The 25,026-nt window shown below is 41.0% G+C and overlaps 1 protein-coding gene across 1 annotated transcript in view; it reads left to right on the forward strand.

The window, feature by feature from the left end:
• Positions 1 to 392: 392 nt before the first annotated feature.
• Positions 393 to 25,026, forward strand: part of BRSK2 (BR serine/threonine kinase 2) — a 453,700-nt gene continuing 429,066 nt past the window's right edge. Inside the window, exon 1 of the mRNA XM_026653919.1 lies at positions 393 to 486. Coding sequence (XP_026509704.1) covers positions 393 to 486 — 94 coding nt within the window. The remainder of the gene's footprint in view (positions 487 to 25,026) is intronic.

A 25,026-nucleotide genomic window follows, 5' to 3' on the forward strand; every position in this document is an offset into this window, starting at 1 on the left:
TGTAATGTCACTCAGAACTCTGGGCCCCAGCTCTTCCGCTGCTCTAGCTCTAGCTCTCCCTTGAACAGCTCATAGTGAGAACAAGGCGTGCAGAGCTCCGATCACCAGCACCATGCTCCTTGGGCTTGGATCCTAGATCCCCCTCTTTGAACACTGGTAATAGCTGCTCTGGCCCTCAGCATCCCACGCTGACAGACTGTCAGAAAGAAAGAGGCAGACAAGGAAAAAGGAAGAAGAGAAAATCTGCAGCCAAGTGGACTAAAGCAGCAAAGAGCGAGGGAGAAAGGGTGCTTTGCTTACACAGCTGCAAAGTGGGAATTTAAAGAACTGCAGAGAGAGAAATCCCAGCTCCCCGCCACACACACAGCGCAGAATTATAGAGCCAGGTAGAAATGACATCAACGGGGAAAGAAGGCAGCGGAGCTCAACATGCACAATATGTTGGACCCTATCGCTTGGAGAAAACCTTGGGCAAAGGACAGACAGGTTGGTTCCTTTGCAGCAGCCGCACTAGGGATAAGGTGCGGTAGCAGCTGATGGGGATGGGAGATGTGAGGGGATGGGTTTTCCCTTTGGCTGCTGCAGTGGAGAGACTATTTCGAATGGATTTTTGCCTTTATTTATTTATTTCCGGTTGTTTTTATTTATTTATTTATTTTAAAAAAAAAAGCATAGGTTGCCTTGCGTGCATCACTCTTGCTAACGGGTGTTGTTCTGGTGACTGTCAAAGTGCATGCAGAGGAAAACGGGGATGCCCTGCTGCTGGTAAATTTCATGTCAGTTACTTCACTGCCCCACTTTGCTTCCTTTTCTTTTTAATCAAATTAAATTGAAATGAGAGGTGCACTGTGTATACTGGAGAGGAGGAGGAAAAGGACGTGGTGGGGAGGCGGGGGAGTCACCAGCAGTATTTCATGACATCATGATTGAAAAGGGTGTAGTCCTTAAGGTGCAGTTGGTGGGAGAGAATATGCACAGTACAGTCTATGGCACTGGCTGCTGTGGTTATTTGGAAAATATGAATGGATGGTGTTGTTTGGTATGTTTTTGCGTGGCATAGTTTGAATTTAAAAATAAAAAAGTGGTCAGCAGCAGAATTCACTCTAGCGGTTTGAGGTTTTTATTTATTTATTTATTTCCCAAAAGCCCCTGTTTGTGAAACTGGCCCCCATCAGATTTTCCTGAAAGGAACAATGGTAAGAAATATTAAGAGGAAACGTAGTGAGAGAATTAGCAGAGAGCAGGTGCTTGTCCCCTACGTGGCATAATTAGATCTTCTAAATGCATTCAAGATTTGGACTCGCTGGTTGCCTGCCTGGATGTTATATTTACTTCAAGGGCAGGGGAGCAGTAATTGGAAGGAAGAGCGGTTAAAAAAAAATCCCAAAAGCCTTTCCCATTTTTATGTTCTTTTTTAGTAACAGGTGCAATGAGCAATGGAGTCTGGCAAATTGATTTGGTTGGGGGACCCCCAAAAGTGGATCAAGTCTCCAGGTTATAATTTAGAAGGGAGGGTTGGTGGAATCAGCCATAGGGGGCTTCTTTGGGCTTGTGGGTGTTAAGTGTTGTTCATTATGGTGGGACAATAAAACATGATGCATTGTGTTTTTTAAAAACCCAGCCAAGCTTTGCCCATCTGTTGTCTAAAGGATTTAATAGGCGTTTCCATCCCCAGCTGCTGCCTCTGCTCTGCCTGCTTCCTCGCTGCCCTGCATGGCAGCAGCTCTGCAGTCTGCAATTTTCTTAGGGACACAGTCAAAATCCAGATCTTTCTCTGTAAGGAGAAATGCTCTTCTGAGATGATTGATTATGACCCCCCCCCCTCCTCATTCGTTCTTCTCCTCTCCACAAACCCCATGGCAACCATTGGAATATATGGATGGGATGTAAGCATCATATAATCTTGAAATGAAAGTGACTTTTATTTTATTTTCCCCTCTAAATCTTTAAAATAATACAACTGCTGAAGGTATCTATCTTTTTTTTGTGTGGACATTACCTTTATTCTTCATATTACTGAATGAACTCATATCTCTCCAGATGTAGTTTCCATAAAATCCGTCCTGATGATGATGATAAAAATACCCCACCAAAAAATTGCAGTGTCTTGGTGATGATAAATCCGTATCCTGTTTCCATCGCTAATCTCTTGCTGGGCACTCCAGCTGATCATAAAACCAACCCTAGATATACACATTCATTTTCTATCTTCATCACCATTCCTTTCTTCCTCATCTTCTCGTCAACCTCCCCCCCCATATAGATATAAAATTGCATCTGAGATTCCTGCACATTAACCTTTATGCTCCAAATCACGTAACCTTATACTATGGTCCTAAAGGGTTATCTGCAGCTTTGGTTATTTTTTTTTCTTCCTTGATAATCTTCCTATCTTCCTCCTAAGTGATTAGAGAGAGGGAGAGAGAGAGAGACAGGCAGGCAGGCAGGCGGGTAGGAGGGGAAAGTGTATGTTTTCAGGGTTGTTGCTTTTGGGCTCTGCAGTTATTTGACCAACTGGACTAGCAGGAAAGTTGCCTTTTACAATTTTACACTATAGCAAATCTATAGAGACAGGTCTCTGCTTTGTGCAGGCATGTGTGTGCAAACAGCAAACACATTATATGCACTGTTTCAAGGAAGATGGAGGGATAAAGCTTAAAAGTAGCTGATGCCAGTCTCTGTCTTCCTTACCTTATCCGCCCTTGATATAGATAATGCACGGAGGTGAAATCTGAATTGGTGTTAAATGTACATAGTTAAACACGGGAAAGATGCTTTCTGGTCTTCTGCATTTTCTGTGCTAATCAGATTCGGGAACGTGCAGAATTGCAGGTGTGCATGTAGCCCTCACCCTGCTAACTTGGCTGGTGGATGGGGAACCTGCAGCATTTTTGTGAGATGACAACAGTGCAGTGTGAGGACCTGATTGACCACTGCGATTTGCTAGTGTAACTCCATTGAATTTGATGGAGTAACACCGTGGTGAATCAGGCTGTGATCATTTCTTTAGCTCATCTGAAGAGTTTAAGGCTCGGAAGGTTAGGAAGTAAAGGCTTGTTTGGTTGCATGGTGTGTGTGTGTGTTTTGTTTTGTTTTTGTAGGGGGCCTTTTGAAAGAAACTCTGGCAAAACATACTTATGAGCAGAAGGAAAATATGCAGTCCCATTATACCAAGTCCTTTACCTTCTTCATTGATCTTCACTTCACTCATTTTTCTTTTAAGTGAAAGAATCCTTCACCCTAAAGTTATTTCAGATATGTGGCTCTTGCTTCTCTCCCAATTGTATTAAATATTATACAAACCTCTTAGTAGCTCTCACCTGCCTTGCACTCAGATTGGATAATTTTTAAGATCAAAGGAAGAGGAATAAGGGAGGGCGTCAAGTACAGAATCTGCCACAGTTCATGGGAAACTTACAAAGGATGCTATGAAAGGGGAGCTTTCATGTTCAGCTGAACTCCAAATGGCATGTTTCAGCCCTCCATGTAGCTATAGCAGTTTTCCTTCTCAATATCTGCAAAAGAGAACAAGAACTTGCTGGTTCCTGCAAAGAGGCCCAGATACCGTGCCTGTGATGTCAGTGGAAGCTGGTGACATCTAGTAATGGGGAGGGAGTTGGCAAAACTGACATTCAGAAGTGGGTTCAGATCCAGTTCAAAATGCTGGCTAAAGACCGTGCTGATTTTGATTTAAAGAAGGATAGGCAAAGCCTGCTCTGAGGAGTCGACAGTGCTGGGACATCAGGCTTTCTGAGAATGACTAATGTCACAGAGAGAGGATTAAGGCCAGTTAGTTTGGAAAGCAAGAAAGGAAGGTTCAGTGCAATGCTGAAAAATGTTTGCACTCCAATAATACTGGGAGTGGGACAACAGCTAAGAAAAGAAATTCTTAATAATTCACCACAAGAATTCTACATGTGAATAATTTGGAGTGCCATAGTAAGACAATTGCCCTTTTGTTGTTGTATTAGGCTCAATTCAAAGTATCTCTGCCATTGTTTCCGGCAACTGGTTTAGTAGCTCATGGAATCTGTATTAGGAGGGAACAGAAATATAAGAAGCAGTGTAATAATTTAATTACCACACTCATAACATTTTATTATAAGGAAACGTCATTGTAAAAGATGACAGTAAAGGATATATAAAGGTGTCTATGAAGGGGTTGGTTTATGTAAATTTCATCCAGTTACACTGTACTGCAGTTAATTATCGTAGTTTTTCACTATAATTAACAGTAATGAGCAAAAAGGATGTGCTTTGTGTTACAATAACACACCAGGAGATACTATGCTTAGAAAACAGATTGGACGTGAACACTATGAAGAGATTCAAGTTTATTATTCAGATTAAACAGAGGCTGCTCTCCATTTGCCACCAGGAGCGCCACCAGCTTTTCTGCTGCCCTAGGCGGTGGAAGGTCCCGCCCCAAAATGCCGCCCCCCACAGAGGCAGCGGAAGGTCCCGCCGCCGAAATACCGCCACGGCTGCAGCCCCCCAAATTGTAGCGCCCTAGGCGACTGCCTAGGTCGCCTAATGGGTTGCGCCGGCCCTGTTTGCCACTAATTCTGTGTGAAATCAACTTTTCATGTATTCCTGACACTTTTTTTTTTTAATTCCAGGCATATATTTTGTTTGTGAGTTTTCTTTTGCCCTTGTTAACCTCTATTTTCCCCTTGAAACCCTCTACAGTAATTCAGACTGACTGTAGTGAATTTTTATTAGTGAAGGCAGAGATGAGGAATTGAAGTATTCCTTGCTAAGTGCTTCAGCATTTCAGTGGATCTTTCTGCATTTTCATTTAAAGGCCAACTTATACACTTCAGTACTATTTTTGTTTGTTTGCCCTGGCACCAAATGACAGCACAGTTAAAATTTCTGAAATGCTCCTTTCTCTGCAAGCAAAGCAACACTGTCCTGTGTTGGAATTTAGTCTTTGATCAAGTTTCTTTGAAAGCAAAGAGCATAACATTGCAAATCCATTTGGTATCACTCACACAACTTCTCTGATATTTGGGCCTAATTCTGCAGGCATTCCATACACAGAATTCCAATTGAAGCCAATGGCAGTTCTGCATTTAGAGAGCTTGCATGATGAGCCTGCCATATTGAGAGGGTGACTCTGTTGTATATAAAGTACAACAACTTGTACATATAACGCAGTACATATACCAGCTAATAATCAATCATATACTGGTATGATATTGAGCTGTATAGCTGTAGAAGCATGATCCTGCTGCTCCTTCTGATTTTATAAATGTATCATCAGTGTTATCCATACTGTCATGAATAGTTTTATAGATTGTAGGGGTCAGACCCACAGATGGCGTAAACTGGCACGGCTCCATTGAATTTGGTGACCCTGACCTACACCAGCTGAGGATCTGGCCAGAGAGATGTAAATCATTTGAAATTTCCATTCAGACCTGTTTTTCCCAAATACATGCAAGTTCCATTTATATTTTTAAACACATTTCTTACATGGTTTTTAATTAGAGAGGCTATCTTCATAGCAATAAGTCTTATCTGAATCTGCATACCTTCCAGTGATAACCTGTTAGGACATCTTTCACTTAAGAGATGAACTAATTAGTAATCACACAATTGGAAGTATAATATTGGAAACAGTGTCTCAGGCAATGGAGGTTTTACAAGCACAAGTTTTTAATGAAATCTTGCTAAGATATGTTGACATAAGAGTCAATTATATATGTCTGGACCCTCAATGTTAAATATGGTTGGAAAGGAGGTCGTTATACAATAAGGGCAGAATTTTCAAAAAGCTGCCATTCATTTTCAGTGACTCGGCCTTTGGGTGTCCAATGTGAGATACCTCCGGTCTGATGCTGAGGCTCTACAACTCCGATTGAAATGAGTGCTACCATGTTAAGTAGATCTGAAAAACAGGCCTTTTGAAAGTTTTCTGTTAAAACCATTCTAGCAAACACCTCTTTGCCAAATTTAGTGCAAATGATAGGTAGAAAAGATCTAATTTAGATCCTGATCCTGCAATGTGCTACATGCAAATAGACTCCTGTATGCTCTGCACGGGCATAGGGGTCTGACTGGACAAAGCACATTGCCAAATCAAGGCCTTGTGACCCAATCCAACAAAATTAGTGACATAACTGCCATTGAATTCAGTGGGAATAGAGCAGGCTCTTAATGGATTTGTAAAGTGACAACTAGCCTTTTGCCCAAGAGTTGTTAAAATTCAGATACGCTGTCAAACGAGTGGGATTATATGACCATTTTTATATCTAAATCTCAGACATCACCAGGTGCTGCTATATTCTACAAATACCGTTTTCATGCTGCTCAAACAACTTCCTCCTTTCCATCCCCACTCTAATGACATTTAGTGTCACTACAGTGGGGAAGACCATACATTAGAATGATGAGGGAGGTTGGGGAAATTAAAAACATTTCTCAGTAGAATTTATCTCTGGAGGGAAATTATTTCTGATCTACAGACAGCTTGTGGCTCCACTGGAAGAACCAGCATAGTATTTTAAATGTGTCCAGTGAATGTTCTGGATTCCCCAACATCCTGAAGCCCTTTATAGTATAGCATACGTCTATTTCATACAGAATCTTTCAGGCAAACTGTAATGCTGGATGCTTTACAGAATTAAATAATAGATGCACTGTTTGAAATAATAATAATAATCAATAACATAAAAAAGAGCAGAGAGAAATGAAATGGTATGGACAAAGGAGAAAAAATGGTTTTCACATGAAATTTGACGGGGTATGAGGGCCTGATCCAGCTCCTGTTGAAATCAAATGAAGTATTTTCATTGACTTCTAATGGGAGCTGGATTTGGTAGCGAATGAGGAGGATGCAGTATGGCCATTCCAGAGGAATGAAGCTGAAAAGAAAGCTCTTGCATTGACAGTACTGAGATTACATAAAGGGGTAGAGAGTAAGTTATTTGGTGAATGGAGGGACCGAGGAAAGGAATGAAGAGAGACAGAGGTCTGTTCAAGAGTTTTAAAAATGAGGAGGCTAAGTTTGAATCGAATCCTGAAATGCACAGGGAACGAATGTAGCTGTTTGTCTGTTGGGGGTTATTTCTCAGTATTTTTGAGACTTTGGGCAGCAGATTGTGCACATGCTACAGCAAAGCTAGGACTTGCTTCCAATAGTCAAAATGAGAAGAGATGGAAACATGGATGACGATTTGAGCGGAGGTGGATTCAAGGCAGGGGCATACATGGTTGATATTACAGGGTTGAATTTGTAGACATTAATTTTGGGGAGCTTCATTGTGTGCTGCTCTTTGAATGCATAGTCAGTTTATAGGAATAGGTACTGCTCCTGCTCCCACTGAAGTCCATTGATACAAGATATGCCTTCAGTTAACTTCAATAGGAACAGGATTAAGCCCATTATAACAGGTAAAAGAGTCAAACTTTTTACTTCTCTTAGAAACTTCATAATGGAACAACCATCAGGAGTGTGGTTTTTTGTTACAAACAATGCAAGGGCGTTAACAGTCTTAAATGATAAAACTGTTCATTTTGTTTGTGGGAAAGTGCCAGAATAGCTCAGCTTTTCAGTTCTCATAAATAGAATCATAGACTCGTAGAACTGGAAGGGACCTCGAGAAGTCATCTAGTCTAGTCCCCTGAACTCAAGGCAGGACTAAGTATTATCCATTCTAGACCATCACTGACAGGTGTTTGTTCAACCTGCTCTTAAAAATCCCCAATGATGGAGATTCCACAACCTCCCTAGGCAATTTATTCCAATGCTTAACCACACTCACAGTTAGGAAGTTTTTCCTAATGTCCAACCTAAACCGCCCTTGCTGCAATTTAAGTCCATTGCTTCTTGTCCTATGCTTAGAGGTTAACGCGAACAATTTTTCTCCCTCCTCCTTGTAACAACCTTTTATGTACTTGAAAACTGTTATCATGTCCCCTCTCAGTCTTTTCTTCTCCAGACTAAACATGAGTTTAGTCCATGAGACAACACTCTTCTATCACAAGATTTGTAGAGTGAAGCAAATAATTCATCACAAATAATTTGTTCAATGAATATAGCCTGCCTTATTCTGGAATGTCCATGAGCAGATTGCAGTTTCCTCAAAGTAATTTGTCATTTCAGTTTATTTGACAAATGGTTATTTTGATCCCCCCCCCCACCCAAATGGCTTGAGCCTGCTTAATCAATAATCAAAGAATTGAGTTGTGCTCTTGGAGTTGGATGCAATCTGTCAGATACGTTACAGAGTACTGTTCTGTTCCCTGGTTGGATGAGTGTGCGAGCATTTCCAGCATGAATACTTGCATGTGCCAACATAAAATTTGGTTTCCTGAACACAGTTTCAAGAGTTGTTTCCCATAATGATTTGTGCCAGTATGACTCAAATGATCCAATGTTTGCAGAAAACAAATACAAAAGGGTCACAAATGTGATCAAATCAAATTCACTTAAAAATTCAAGTGAATATTCGCAGAACATTTTTACATTATTCACCCAGCTCCATTGGCATGTATCATGAACAGTATATATGACTTTTACATAATGATGAGCTGCAAAAGTTTTATTTGTTTTTATTTTAAATCTGTTTACATACCCAAATCACTACGAGTGAAATTCACCCCGTGCAGAAGTCTAGCACAAGACCTATGCAACCACCAAAGTCCTACTTAATTCCTCAAGATTGGGTTTAAGCAAATATTAACTTGAGCATAGGACTTGTGCTGGCCATCTACATAGGGAAAAATTACACTGTAACAGAGCACACTGTATATATAGAGTTATTTCCAAATATTCTTATGTATTATTATTATTTAGTGCTATTTTTGTTACTGTAGCACCCAGAGGCCCCTTTGTACTAGGTACTGTACAAATTCATAGGAAGATGCAATCTCCGTCTGAAATAACTTACAATATAATTTAATTTTTTAAAACAAAATATTTGAAAATGAATTCCCTCTTCACATATGCACCAAGTTCAGGATCCTGAATTTTTGTCTGTGACGTCTGATAATGTCACAAAGCCTATAAACAAAGCAAACAGCAAAAGAATATATTCCGTTCAGGTGCTGATGAGGTTGTTGGTTTTTGAAGGGGAAACTTAGGATAGTGAGTGGAGGAGGAAATAAAAATCACCATATGTTTATATTTAAAAGCTAAGCTAAGCACAGGGCATGATTCTTATGTAGAATGGGGAGTTTTGTGGTTCTCTGGCAGAAAGCATCCCTAAAGTCAGCCAAGCCAGCCACTGGATGCTTCTCTTACTGTAGGGAGATGTTCAGGTGGTGTAGAGCCACCACAGTAGCTCCTAAAGTATCACCTCCAGCTATCAATGTATAAAAGCACGATTTAGGAAAAGGGCATATAGCTGGTGCTCCCCTTATACCTGATTGACCCCCAGTTGCCACAAAAGCTTCTGGGCCATTGCCAGCCAGCGTAAATTAGAGTAGCCCCGGGGCTGCTCTGAGTTAGGATTAGTCCTGCATCTGAACTCAAGATTGGGGAAACACAAAGGTGCCTAAAAGCCACTTTTTTACATACATGCCTACCCCAAGGTGCAGCTAGCATTCCTTAGCTTAGGATCTGGCTCATCCTGTTACAGATATGGCATCTTTAAATAAAGATTTTTGTACGGGTCTAGAAAGAAGCCTCCACTACTTTGTATTTCACCTTTAAATCCTTATTTTAAGTTTTTATGGGATTATTCCCCAGTATAATTACCTATGGGCGAATGTTAGATAAGAAATTAGAGAGAAGAATCTGTTGCCTCGTTAATGGCTGGTTTGATAATGAAGGAGTCTGGTAGTTTGCATTCTGATAATTAACTTGGAGGGGATTTTTGCTGTTACCAACCATACTCCAAGATTTGTAACATTTAGAGATTCTGGTTGAGTTGGTGGCAAAACAGCGTCTTAATAAGGTGGCTCTGTGTGTGTGTTTTTAAAAAAAAAAATTATCTAATCCAAAACTATATATTGGGATTATAGGTATGGTTGTGTTTGAAGTGAAGTGTTTGCCTTTTTTTTTTTTTTTTTTTTTTTTTACTTTTCAGAGGTTAGTGGGAAACAATTTTCAGGCATCCATTCAGTAAGTGCTTTTCTAGCTGCCTGCACAATTTATCAACAACGTGCGCTCTGTTTCCTAAGGCTCTTGTGATTTGTTTCACTACTGTTTTGCAGTCCAAGCTTTCTGGGGAGACAAAAAATATCTGTGTGGTTATGCGTTTTCAGTAATGTTTTACAAACGTAGTAACAGGCATTGTTTCCACAGAGTCATTCCTGTGTGGTTGCATAGGGCCCCACAGGCCATAAACTCAGTCTTCCAGCCAACATGCCATTAAAAGTACAAATTATGGAGGAGCTGGTCTCAGGTGGTGGGGAGTGAGCTGGATTGGTCCACAAATGTCCTACTTTTAAGAGGCACTGAGAAACCTACTGCTAGCTCTGTATATCCTAATCTGCCAGGAGATGGACTCGGGTGCTTTGACTGGCGAGTGATGTGATCGTTCTGTGCTGGGCCTTAATTTTGACCCAGGGGTAACTCTAAATATGATTCTGCTGCTCCTGCTCTTCTTTCATCCAATTCCTCTCCCCCATTCAATGTATGGCCAAGAATATAGATGTATTTCTAGCCAGGTGTACTGTTGATGATGCCCCACAAAAAGACGATCAGGGAGGAGAGATTCAGAGAAAATTGCATGGGCATCGCTTTCCCATGGCCTTGCCAAGTCTGATGGTATCACCTCCAGCGTCAGTCAGAGCTAGGGTGACCAGACAGCAAATGTGAAAAATCGGGACGGGGGTGGGGGTAATAGGAGATTATATAAGAAAAAGACCCGAAAATCAGGACTGTCCCTATAAAATCGGGACATCTGGTCACCCTAGTCAGAGCTTCTCCAGCGGGAAGAGTCTCAAGGCCGCTTCTGAATTTGGAGCTCCCACATACCAGCTCTGCCTGTTAGCACCAAAACACAGGGCTGCTTATGAATCATAGTTATGTTTGAGATAACCCAGGGAAATATATTTTGTTGCTTGGCCCAGAGAAAGCTTCCTTCAAAACATCCCAACCTATTAAACTTGCAAGGTGAAATTGGCTGATGACTGCACTTACGAAGAGCAGTGTATTGCAGTTAAATCAAGTAATAATAGTAAAAAAAGTATAAGCAGCAAGGAAAAGATGACTTCAGCTTCCAGGCTTTTTAATGGGGTGAAATTGACCCCTGTGCAAGAAGCCAGCACAGCTTAAACCTTCCAGTTAGGGCGTACAGTTCATAGGCACTGTGCTGGCCATTTGCACCAGGTGAATTTCACCCACGGGGGCTTCCCTCAATATCCTTGGGCTAACTTATCCCTAGGGTAACTCCACTGAAGTATACGTTTGGCCCTGTGAGTTTACCAGCCTAGTTTTTTTCAGCTCTCCCAACATTTTCATCTGAAATTCATTTGTCCCTTTTAAGCCATGAGGTCCTGAGTACTCGGTCCTCACTGAAGACCTAATTCTGCTCCCATTAAATTTGGGATGTTTTGCCACTAACTTCACTGGGAACCGAACTGGTCCCTCTTTTTCTTCTTGCAGTTGTTGTACTGACGTTTTTCACCCCTGGGATAGTTGAACTGGAAAGTTGTGCCGTGTGTGAGGTTCGTTGCTCTCAAGTCTATGTACTCCTTGGGGAATGGAGCAGGGGGTAGAACCATGTTTGGCTTTTTCCATCATTGCTGCTTCACACATCAAAGCTAATGAAGACCTAAAGGAGAAAGACCTCTCTAGAATCTTCAGAAGACATTATGGTTTCAGGTGCAACCGTCGTCATCTAACCCCCATGCAATCACCGATGGAATCATCTCTACCAGGGCAGGTAGAAACTTGCAGGGAGCAAGGATCCAGTCGGAGAGAGATTAGAGAAATAGTGGACAGATCGTCAGGGGAATCTTGGGTTCTATTTCCAGCTCAAGTACTAAACTATTGTGTGACCATGGGCAAGTCACTTCACCTCTCTGTGTCTTTGTTTCCTCTCTCGCCCTCTGTCTGTCTTGCCTATTTAGATTATAAACTCTTCAGATGAGGACTGTCTCTTTCTGTGTGTATGTACAGTGCTTAACATTGTGAGGCCCTGATCTCAGTGGAGACCTCTTTGTGCTGCAATAATACAAATAATTAATAAAGTTGTAGTAAATCGTATAGCTGCTCTAAATTGCAGCTGGTTACAAAGGCCACACACAAGGAGCTGTTCTGGCAAATGGGGACTAATGCAGCAAGTCTTTTTAGGAAGTCCCCCACACCCTGGTCATGCCCCATATGGCAGATCTGGGAAGAAAGAGTGGTCTAGAGCCATGTGGGGATTCCCCAATGCTTGGGGAATCTCCAACCAACCAGCTAAGCTGGATTTCTTCCTGCTTTGTGCTGCCAGAGAAGTACAAAGCAAGTGGAATAGAGGCCAGGATCTAGCCCTGTACGTTTGCAAACTGAGGGCTGATCTACATGATGCACTAGTCCGCACTAGAGGGGTGTAAATTCTAGTGTGTACTAGTGTGTTGTGAACTAACTGGCCTGAGTGTAGCAGGGTGACATTAATGCACACTAGTGAACTTCTTGTGCACACCAGCAGGGTCCACACAGGCCAGTTGGTGAGCAACATGTTAGTGCCCACTAGAATTTACACTTCTCTAATGTGGACTAATGTGTAGACAAGCCCTGAGTCTCAGTCATGGGGGAGATAGGAAGGAAGGCAGCTCTTTCTGTGCTTTCACTATGCCTACATTTGGATACAGTGGCATTATCTTCAGTAGGCCTTTCCTGCACAAGGCCATGAAAGAAGATTGAGATCTCTGTTGTGTGTTCTCTATGCATGTCTGTGTAATAATGGTCACCAAAGACAAAGCTGAGCATTATATTCAGACTTGGCAATGACACAAGTGCCGTAGCTCAGTTAAACACAGGCATTTGTTTTGCTGGAAAGGCATGGCCATGAGTTGCATAGCTTTGGGGAATCCTTATGCTCTGCAGTGCACAGCAGCTGTAAACAGGATTCCTCTCATTTGCTTTTCAAAGCATAGTTTAAATCCAAATATTAAAAAAAAAAAAAATATTGGGCTAGATCCTCGCTGTTGTAAATCAGGGAAGCGCCTTTGAAATCAGTGATGATTTATACCAGTGGGAGATCTGGCCCAGGATTTCTGGTTTCTATAGCTTATTTCACTCCTTGTATGTGTGCAATTCCATCTTTGTCACTGATTCATTAGGTAGGCCAAGTTCTCTTCTCAGTTACACCAGTACAGCCCTAGTGACTCAAAGGGGCTTAGAACAATTTATGAGAGGAGAATTTGGCCCATAAACGCATTTCTTGGTGATATCAGACACAGACTGCTGGCCATGATCTAGTTAAGAGAAGCCCAGATTTGCATCTTGTTTCCTCTGCAGTGAAGAATTGAGCGAATTAAGAGCACAGAGTAAACTGATTTTGTAGAGTAGTTCAGTTTAGATTGAAAACATGGTCAGAACATTTTACGAATTATTGAGAGGTTGATGTCCCTCCATGCCCCCAAAGCTCGTGCATGCACTTAAAGTCTGTGCTTAACTATGAGTCCAATAAAGAAGAGCAGACGTAGCAAGTAATAATATAACAGAATTGCTCTTACAATATTCTATTGCACTTCCTCTACAGTGAAGCCTCCTGACAAGTCTGCACTAGACATTGTTGTGTGAAATTGCCTGCTGTTGATCAAGCAACATTGCAGCTTCTTGAGTGGTAGCAATAGTGGGAGCAGTAGAGTGGATAGGGCATTGCTGTTCTCACAACCATACTGACTAACTTTGTTTAGAGCATGCCTAGGTGATACTGTGGCAAAAGTGCCAGTGGTTACCTGAGCCATGGCTTTACTACTCCTTCCACCATTGGTTCAAATCCCCCAGAGGTAGCAAACTCTGTGCTCGCAAACTCTCGTTGAGTTAAGAGATATTGGAGGGCAATCGCAATTGTCCTATGACACTACACTCGCAGGATTTTATTTTATTTTAGGTAACTATTTGGGGGTGGGCAGCGGTGGCATTGGTACAGGGCAGGTTCTACTCCTCTCTTGATCCACAGCTGGAAGGCAATGTAGTCTGGCAGAACCAACACATAACTGGGAGTTAGAAGGTTTCGAAGTTCTAACCTGGCTCTGCTACTGACTCACTGTGGCCTTGGGCAAGTTATTTCATCTTTCTCTCTTGGTTTCCCCAGCTGTAAAATTGAGATGATAATCATAGGCATAGTTTGACTTCTATATTTGGGGGGGCAGTTCCAGTCAGGCCAATGGGGCCATGCAGAGGGGGGGCAAATTCCGTGCCTGACCGAGGCTTGCCGTTTGGGGTGGGGGGCAATGCCTCCTTGCTCCCCAAACTATGCCCATGATTGATAATACTTACCCACCTCCTTCAGTGACATTGTGGGAATTAGTTAATATAGTGATTTGAACATACAAAGCACTATGGAAATGTAATAAGTATTATTGCAGTTTATGGGTTAGCCTTGCTTTTTTGATCCAGTTGGTCCAGTCTCTCGGCTAGTGTTAATATCTGTAGTTTCATTGGTTTATACCAGCTGAGGATCTAGACTATTTCTTCTTTTCCAGGTGAACTTGCTTTCTCCCTGCCCTTTCCCCTGCTCATTCCACAGCCTCTCCTTTTGGTGATGATAATTTTGACAGCAAAATGCAGAAATCTCCACGGCTGCAATTTAAAGTGGAAGTTATGTTAGCCCATTACATAAACAAGAGAAATTACTTTGATGTTCCTGGTTTAACAATTCCTGGCCCCACTGATTTCCATCATTGCTTTCCTTAGGGGCATTTGTCCCTGATCTCTAAAACAAAATGTCACTGAGTAAACTATGTTTATATGACGCTGTGTGTTCCACTTATGAAGGATTTATAATTCGATCAGTTTTATTTATGGTCCTATAAAGCTGATAGAATTATGCTGCAGTGTTAAAATGCAGAAGCTTCATTTTCCTATAGGCAAAAGCCCTCTGGTGTTTTGAGAATGCTGTTTGGAGATTCTGACTGGCTGATGAGAAACTTTGAAAAGGCCTTGGAATTTTTAAATTGCTACTTACTGCCACCAGAATAAAGGTGAATCCAGGTTAATAAAAGCAGCCACTTTATAATAGTGACAGGCTTCTCTGGCAGCGTGATGCTTACACCAAATTCTGTTTCAGAGAGCTTTGGCTTCCAGAAATGTCACTGGTGAAGGGATAGGGTGGGAGTGAGGTGGGTGGAGAGGCGGGTGTGTTATTTTTAAAGGCTGACTGAATTGTTAGAGATGCAGGCATTTCTGAAGGGGCTGATGATGAACTTGAGAAAATTGAAATATCCAAGAATTTTTATAAGGGGTGACCTCAAAAGTCTATATTGCAGATGTTAATGGTGGTTATACAGCAGCTTGATGGCTGGAGCAGTATTTCTGATAGTGGGAGAAGTGGGCTGGTGGCCCTTCCTTCCCATCAGCATCCTAGGGGTGAAATTCACTCCTGTGCCAGCACAAAGCCTAGATATTACTTAAGGCCTATTTTGAGGGATTAAGTGATGAGCTGGCATTATGATGTCTCTTTCCATAGAGAAGCAAAAATGGGAGCTCACAAATGGCTCGGGAGGAAATCGAACACTGCAGTAGCTTAGTTCTAGTTGTGGGATAATGAGCAAAATTCATCCTTGGTGTATTTACACTGAAATCTTTGCAGCAACACCAGGAATGAACTTGACCAATTCCCTTTGTTTTATATAATTATAATAAATGTCAAAATGAAACAGTAGCTACAGAGTTAATTTATTAAAAGAGACATGAGCAACTTAAATATGGCCCAAAATTGAAATTTTCTAACAAGCTTTCTATAAAACCCAAGATCAATAGAAATAATGATTTCCTCAGGTTTTTTGGGGAAAAAACAATTCTGATTAAAACAGTTGTTTTAAAACAACAAATAAACTTTCACCTGCAGTGTTTGAAACCCATCAGGAGCCTGAAAGTGAAATTGACTCGAAACAAAAGTGGAAGTGGCTGCATTGATTTTCATTGTCCATGACGAGACTAATGGGAAAGGTAGGCAAAGAGAATTAAGAATGACAAGTAAATTAGATTTTAAAAATTCTTTAAACTTGTAATCATCTAAGATGTTATTACCAAAATAGGTGCAAATGTATATGTATATATTTTTGGAGAAAGACAATATATGTGGCCTGATCCTCAGATGTGTCTGAGTTGTATTCAGTGCAGGATCCAGATGTGGAAGGTGATATATGCTTTGCAGCCCTCAGCATAAGTTTGAAAAGCCCCAGGATTTCCCTCTCAAGGGGCATTTATGCCAGTTGAGGTTCACTAGAGCGAAGCAGTGCTCCAGCCACACCACTTTCGCTGGGCATATCCCTGATACTTCTTATGCCAGCTCTACATAAGCCTCCAAGCCAAGCATGCCTCCAAGACAAGGGAATCTTCAACTGTTTAGATAGGGCACCTGTATAGCCCATTTGTGCTGCCAGAGTGGCACACAGGGCCTGTTGCTGGGGCCAGAATCTGGTCCATGATTTTTGAACTGGCAGTATCCCTTTAATCTGTGCCTTGAACATTAACATAGAGGTGTGGAAAGAAAGTAATAGGAAATGGGAAAATTAGAGGAGTGCAATGATCTAAAACATGTAAGTGATCAATGATTAGAGAAGGCAAATGCCAGTGGGGCCTGTTTTTTGCTCTCAGTTGCATAGGTGTAAATCGGAAGTAGCCCCATTGAAGTCAATGAAATTACTCAGGTATAAAAATGATATAAACAAAAGCAGACTTTTGCCCTCTACGTTTCAAAGGCTCAGAGCCTTAGGACGTCTTGCACTCTTTTTATTTTACTCTTATGTATTTATCGGAAGAGTGGGATATGAGAAAAAAGTCACATTCTTCCCTAGGGTTGGTATATCCCTTCCCCACCAAAAACATTGTGGTTTCAATTTCAGTTATTTAATTTCTTGCTTGTAGCTTAAAATATGAGTTCACTGTAGCGCATGGCTGCAGCAGGTTGCTGGTCATTTACAGTAAGCAGAGTAAGACCAAACTATTGCCATCTCAGGCAGTGCTATTAGAATGTCATTTAAAAAAAATCAGGCCCTTGGATATCTTTTTTTTAATAGGATGACATTTTGTCAAATTGGAGTTGAAAAGTAGAAGCAAAAGCAGCTATTCTGGCATTCGTTAGACCAGAATGAAACGATCTTTACGAAATCCATAACAATGCAAAGGTAAGGTGAAGATTTCAGATGCACAAAAGCCAGGACATGGGAAGTTATGGTTTTCATCTTTACTATTATTATTTTATTTATTATTATTTATTTTATTTGTGTTACTGTAGTGCCTAGCTGCAGACTACTCCCCATTGTGCGATGCGCTGTCCAAACATAGAGAAAAAAGATGGTCCTTGTCCCTAAGAGCTTACAATCAAAGTATAAGACAAGGGACAACAGATGGGTATAAACAGACCAACAGAGGCATATAAGGAAACAGTGAGATCATATTGGTGAGGATGCAAGGTAGTGTTCTAACAGTTGTCATCTGAATCTTTGTTCTGAGTACATGTGTATTGCTCTGTTTGTGCATGTGAATAGTGGAAGATCACTTCTGTGCATGCGTGGTACACAGATACGGCGTGCTTATAACTTTATCCCCAAACCAAAGGAATGTGTTCATAGTGTTTGTCTTAAATTACGACTTTGGGCCATTTTTCTGCTCTCATTTCTGCTGGTGTGACTAACCAAGGGTGAAATTCACCCTGATGAAGAAGGCCAGCACAAGGCCACTTTAGTTTCACTTAAACCCTTTGGATTTTGCCCTGAGAGCAAAATTGGCCTGAAGCCCACAGCAAGTTCAAAGCTTAAAGAAGAAGCTCTTTTGAGTTATTAGACTGGGGAGGGGGGGTTGTGAGGAAAGTGAGTCATAGCTCAACTGGTAAGAAATAGGTTATATTTCACATTTTGATTATTCTAAATGACAAAATGAAATTTTCTCTCATGTTGCCCAGCAAAATTCAACTTTAGGCTGGGAATAGACTTGAGGAATTAAACCCCAAAGGGTTTAATTAATGAACATCCAGAAAGTTATAATGACCTAAATAGAGACGGAAGTGCCTCTCAGTCATGATAGTAACATCACTAGCTTGATGTTCCCTCAACTCTCATTCATTACATGTGATAGCTATGTGTCTGTCTGAAATGCCTTTTTCCTTCCATTTCCAATAATCTTCTAACCCTGAAGTACTAAGTTTTGAAAGGAAAATGCCTCCTTTGGGTTTTTAGTTCCTCTTCCCTCCTCCCACCTCCCATTCCCATACCTGGAAGTTTGTGATAATGTGGCCTTCCTGACACTTGCCCTGTTAGGGAGCATTACACAGCTGCTGTTTCTCCAGTGTTTTGAAGTTTTGTAACTTGAACTGGTTCATTTGGAAATCAGAAGCCTTTGATCATAGCTCTCACATAGTAATATTACTGTCGCAGACCTTGCAGCCTCTTTGGTGGAATGGGCTGCCTTACATGAAAACCCGGCACCAGTCGGGCTTGATTTTGCTCTTACACTCCTGATTTACAGTGGTATAAGTGACAGCAGTACTGGGCCCAGGTTGAGCCTAATTCTCTTCTTGCTATCATCCACGTGATCAGGAGTCATTATGTTCAAGTCAATGGAGTTACACTAGTGGAAAACCATTGTGAGAGGAGAATTGTGTAATCTGTTTCTCATGATGCTTTATGTAACTCAGAATTTGATGGCTCTAAGTACAATCGTTCTACAGACAAAGGGCAAGATTCTCTGCACTATGGCTGTTTTGTGTTGCACCACTGGAGTTGCACAGGGTCCTAGGATATAGAGTCAGCATAGTGACTTCTACACCAGCCCTATCTTGATTGCTAGTGGAGGGTGCATGGCTGCGGGGGAGAGTTTTCCCTGGAAAACCCTGGCTACTGTATCTGCGCCCTGAGGTTATTAGCAGCTGGCATAAGTTAGAGCGGCCCAGAAGTTGCTCTAAGTTACTCCATGGCGCCAGTCCCGCACACTGATGGCCCAGTATCGTGGGAGCACAAAGGCAGTTTATAAACTAGCTTTGCATCTGCCTCTCCTGAGCTGTGCTGTGTGCTAATCTGCTGCATTTGAACATCTACACCAAATACTTTAACATATAGGATATATATCAAAATACTAGTCAAAAGCAACTTAATTATAACTGTGACAAAAAACAAAATCTTATTGTCAACCATGCTGTTTATTTAAAGTAAGTCATACAGCAGAAATGCAGCGTTTAATAATTTAAAACTAAGTGGATGACTAAGAGAACACATTTTTAGCAGCTTTTTTTTCTACTTTTGTGATTCCAAAAAATCTCTCTTTCTCTCCTTCTGTGTCTCTGGCACCCATACTAAGAGCTACTGACAGTATCAGGAAATATCACCACTGTTTGATTTCCCTCCCCTCCCTATCCCCTGCCTATGAGGCCTTTATTCCATTGACCGGTGTTCACCGGGTCAGTGAAATAGGATCACTTTACCTCTCACCCTTTGATTTTCCTCTTTCCCCACAGCAACTCTCCCTGCTGGATGCATCTGAATTTAGCTTGATTCCCAGCTTCGCCGGTAGCACTGCAAAATTTAACCACAGCTTTCAAAAGCAACAGAGTCTATTTAAAAGCAAGCTGGAGCAATCTAGGCTTGGATCAAGACCTCCCCATCCCCTTTGAAATCTATGCCACCACTGCCAATTTAGCACCAAAGTGTCTGACTGGGAGCTCACTTACAGTCAGGAGTTAACTTCATGGAATCCAGTAGAATCACGGTGGTGTAAAACGGTGGTAAAGGAGCTCCCCCCTTCCCCAGTCCTTCCTCTTTTGTGGGCTAAATTCTGCTCTCACTTATGCTGCTGCACACGTGGCAGAACTCTCTTGAGGCCAGTGGACTTCAGGTTTGTATCAGAATGACTGAGAGCAGAATTTGGCAAGCCACACAGGGTATGTTTACACTGTGATAAATAACGGTCTCAGAGGCCGGGCTCCGGCCCGAACCCGAATGTCTACATTGTAGCTTTATTAGGGTGACCAGATGTCCCGATTTTATAGGGACAGTCTTGATTTTTGGGTCTTTTTCTTATATAGGCTCCTATTACCCCCCACCCCCGTCCCAATTTTTCACATTTCGTGTCTGGTCACCCTAAGCTTTATAGCCTTGCAGCCTGAACCCTCTGAGCCTAAGTCTCATGGGCTCCGACTTGGTGCAGCGGATTTTTTATTGTAGTATAGACATACCCACAGCTTCTTTATCAGCCTGATTATTTTCTCACTTATACCAGTCTTAACATCATTTTCACTCCATTAGCTTCAATGGAATTATTTTTGATTTATACTGGGGTAACTGAGGGTAGAATCAGGCCCAAAGACTTTATGGGCCAGATCCTCAGCTGATGTAAATTGACATAGTTCCTTTGACTTCAGTAGGGCTTTACTAATTTACACCAGCTGTGTATTTGTACCTGTGTATGCGCACAGGCCGAAAAAATTATTTTAAATTCTGAAAAGAGCCTAGATATTAGATTCTTTCATTCCAAGCGTTAGTTACAAAACAATTAAGCCAACAATTTTGTGACTCTAAAGATGTAGATAAGGTCACACATTTTCTGCAAATACGTCTTCCTAGTATGGTTATTTGTTGCCTTCTCTGGAAATCACTTCCATAATCTTTTCTCCAGTCTCCTTTCTTTTTCTCCCCATTAGTAAACTTTCTTTGAACTGACAGCACTCTTATTATAGCATCAAAGAAATGACGTTATAGCTAGGAGTTAGATACTGCTTCCAACCTAAACACCTTTTTTACAGGCACTTACACTTTTGTCAGAGAATTAACCTTTGGGCTGAAATTTCTTAAACTTGGTCTTTAGTCCAGAAGTGACTTTTTCCCTCCCACTCAAAAATCCTGATAACTTAAAACCAGCCAAACAGATTTTTGTCTGACTGTAGGAGGAAGGAGGTAGGGAGTAAGTGAAGGTGACTGGTTCAATTCCTTGATAAATAAGGATAATCCTTCATTTTATGTTTATTCACATGGGTACTTCCCTTTATTCAGCACTCTCCATATCAGGTTTTGTAATTTATCCTATCCTATCTCCTAGAACTGGAAGGGACCTTGAAAGGTCATCAAGTCCAGCCCCCTGCCTTCAGTAGCAGGACCAAGTACTGATTTTGTCCCAGATCCCTAAATGGCCCCCTCAAGGATTGAACTCACAACCCTGGGTTTAGCAGGCCAATGCTCAAACCACTGAGCTATCCCTCCCCCCCCTAATTTGTATATATTTTTCCTAACAAGCCTGGAGTTTTAATTTTTTAAAGTTAATATTTACCTATTAATAAACTGTTTACTTAGGTGATAAGGTGAACAGGTAGACAAATGCTGTTCTTAACCAAGTGCCAAAGTTTAAACCTCAACTCTGAACCCCGTTGAATTTCCATGGGGGAAATGGGGTACTCGTATCTGAGATCTGAATCCATCCATGCACACGATTTTGCTCAAGGTCAGATCCAAAACTGGAAGGGGCCTGTCTTCTGAATCCATTTTGGATGAGGCCAAAATCTCATGTGGACAACCCATGAAATTCAGCACCATCAAAACTGAACCCTGGTCTTGCATCCCTGGTTGACCTCTGACCCAGACACCCAAACACAGCCTCCGTAGTCCACCTTTAGTTGTTGTTGGACACTGCAGGAACGTAGGAATTGTCATACTGGATCAGAGCGATGATCCAGTATCCTGGCTCCAATAGTGGCCAGTACCAGATACTTCAGAGTAGAAACCCTGTGGTGGGCAATTATGGAATAAAATGTCAGTAAAGGAAATTTCTTCCCAGCCTCATTTAGTTAATGGTTAGTTTATAATCTGAAATATAAGGGTTTATATCACTAGCTATTTTAATCCTATCTAACATAGGAATTAGCCACATAAATATATCATTCTTTTTTGAATCCTACTAAACTCTTAGGCCTGGTCTACACTACGACTTTAATTCGGATTTAGCTGTGTTAATCCGAATTAACCCTTCACCCGTCCACACTACAGAGCCAGTTAATTCGAATTAAAGGGCACTTAAAATCGATTTCTGTACTCCACCTCGACGAGCGGAGTAGAGCCTAAATCGATTTTGTTAATTCGAATTAGGGTTAGTGTGGCTGCACACCACCGAATTACTGTGTTTAAATTAATGGGGTAGTGTGGCCGCACACCACCGAATTAATGTGGTTAAAAACCGAATTAAGGTGCTTAGTGTGGCCGCGCACAATCGAATTTATACAACCTGTTTCCCAAATTCGAATTATCTAAATTCGGATTACTCCTGTAGTGTAGACCTACCCTTAGTCTCAGTGATACCTTGTGGCAAGGAGTTTTACAGGTTGATTATTAATTATGTAAACAAAAAGGGGAAAATATCAATGGGAATGCCTGATTTACCTTGTCTAAACCAGTCATCATCTTCTATTTCTCTTTTATGTCCCCTCTTCTAAACTAAACAATCCTAATCTTTTCAGTCCACTTTCATGTAGAAATGTCCCTATGCCTCTAATTGTTTTTGTTGCTTCTGCTGTTTTTGTTGCTTCTGCTGTTACTATTTTTGAATAACCATAACTGAGCACAGTATTCCAAGTGAGGCTATACCCACTGGTTTTATATGATGGCATTATCATATTTTCAAGTATTATTTTCTATCCCATTCTTCATTCAACATAACATTTTGCATGCTTTTTTGACCACCCTTGCACATTGAGCACATATTTTTATTAAGCATCCAACATGATGGCCAGGTCTTTTCCTGAATGACTACAATTAATTTAGAGCCCAATAGTGTTTATGAGTAGTTCCCATTATTCTTTCCATTATGCATTTGTAACACTGAATTTCATCTGCAATCATGCTATCCATTCACCTAGCTTTGTTACATCCCTGTTTTGAAAGCTTAAGAGGGACTTCAGTAATAGATCGGCATTATGCTAGCCTCCTGCACAGGGGTGCGTTTCACCCTTTATGAACTGATGCAGCCTGTCAGATTAATTACAGATGCACTGTATATTTCCTAGGGCTACATAAGGGATCAAATTTCCCTCTTAACCCTTTCATCCCTGAATTAAACTTTGGCACCACCTCTAGAATGGGCACCACAAATTTGATACATCCGCATCCAAGGTTTAAAGATTCTAGTGATCTATACCACTAATGCCATAGTGGGAAGTAATAATCTGCTAAATATTTTGATATCTTAAATTTGGGAAAGGTAATTATTATTGTATCTAGTTGCTGATTCTCTTTCTATTATATACCCCCAGTCTAACAGATCTTTTCAAAGAGAAAAATAGAAAATCAAAACAAAATAGCATTTTGAAGAAGCCCTTGACTGAGACCACTGGGTTTTTGTATTAAGTTGCCTAATTTTCTCCCCATTATATCCCTCTTTGCTGGTACTAGAAAGCTATATTAATTCTTGTTTTCTATTTATTGAAAGGCAGTATGGCCAAGTAAGTAGGCACTAAACTGGGTCTCTGGAGATCTATTCCCATCTCTGCCTTTGACCTGTTGTGTGACCTTTGGCAAGTCACTTCATCTTACTTTGCCTCTGTTTCCTCATCCATAAAATGGTAATAATGATACTTCTTAAGCAAAGTGCTTTTTTAAATCCGTAGATCAAAAGTGCTTTCTAAGAACTAAATGATATTTTTAGAGATAGCCAGGTTATGACGATATATAACAGGATGCTTGTGGTATTTGAGTTGCCACCTTTCCTGTCCCTCCACAAAATATGTATTTGGTTTCTTTCCTGTGCCAGAAAACTTAAAAAACAACCCTCCCCCCAACACTCCACTACTCCACCTGACAATGGAGCAATATAGCCATGAAATATTTGGCTATAGCAATTCTTCCTCCTTCCTCCAAAAAATAATAACCCAACTTAACAAATGAATAGTTGAAAATGGGAAAAACTGAACAGATGGAAGATTTTGTTTATTATCCCCTCAAGCTGATTATTTATTTATTTGTTTATACTTTTTGGTGGTTCCGTTTGAGAAGGGATGTCGTTGGGGTCAGTGATCACTGATTGCTTTAAAATCAGCAAACTGTGTCCAGCTGTTCAGTGGATGCTTGTCTGATCATGAAAATCCTGCTTGTGAAGTACTGTGTGGAGGAAAAGAGAGAAATATGTTGGTATCTGGGTGAATTCAGTTTTATACAGCAGCATCTGCTAAACATGCAGTCACTCTTTTACTTAGCAAACTGGACTAAAAACCATAATTATTTAATGAACAAACTCTCAACCACCTCCTCTCCCAATCATTTTGTCCTTTACTTTCTGCCCCCGATCTGTCAGGGTGTGTGTTAGGCATGGGTTGCCTGCCTGCATGCTTTCCTGTGCTAGGTATGATGTATACAGTCCTTATTTATTTATGTCTCTTTATTTTTTAATTTTAATTAAATTGATGGGGGGGGGCCCTTTAAATGACAATCCAATGTTTTCACTGACCACTGATGGATGCCTCTTGACATGGCATTTTCAGGACTTAAAGTCTCTCAGTAATAATAATTGTGGTTCAGAATTGACTTTGCAGATCGGAAGGTCTTCCTCTGTCATGCTTAGAAAGAAAATAAAAATGGATTTAGCTATTTAAAAAAAATAGTTGCTAAAAAGAGTGTATCCCTTGCATGTTCTGGTTAGAACAACGTACAGATTGTGCTGCTTCTTGGCTTTGTCTTTGGTTGTATACAAGAAAAGAAACAATAGGACCAGTATTAATTAGATTCCACAGCCTGCTTTTTGTCATATCCTCTCTTAAATGTAAGCAGGTGCCGCAAAAGATAAACTCAGTTCAGGGGTCCAGGAAGCTGAAAATAAGAACTTTGATTTTTTTTTTTAATGTCTAGGATGTAGATCCCCCTTCTTTTCCCATCCCCAATCCTTTCAAAAGTAAAGTAACTTCAAAGCTCAGTAAATCACATATGGTTCTTAAAACAAGCCAT

Source organism: Terrapene carolina, unplaced genomic scaffold (assembly GCF_002925995.2).
Source record: "Terrapene carolina triunguis isolate 2854851 unplaced genomic scaffold, T_m_triunguis-2.0 Scaffold171, whole genome shotgun sequence".
Taxonomy (NCBI): Eukaryota; Metazoa; Chordata; order Testudines; family Emydidae; genus Terrapene; species Terrapene triunguis.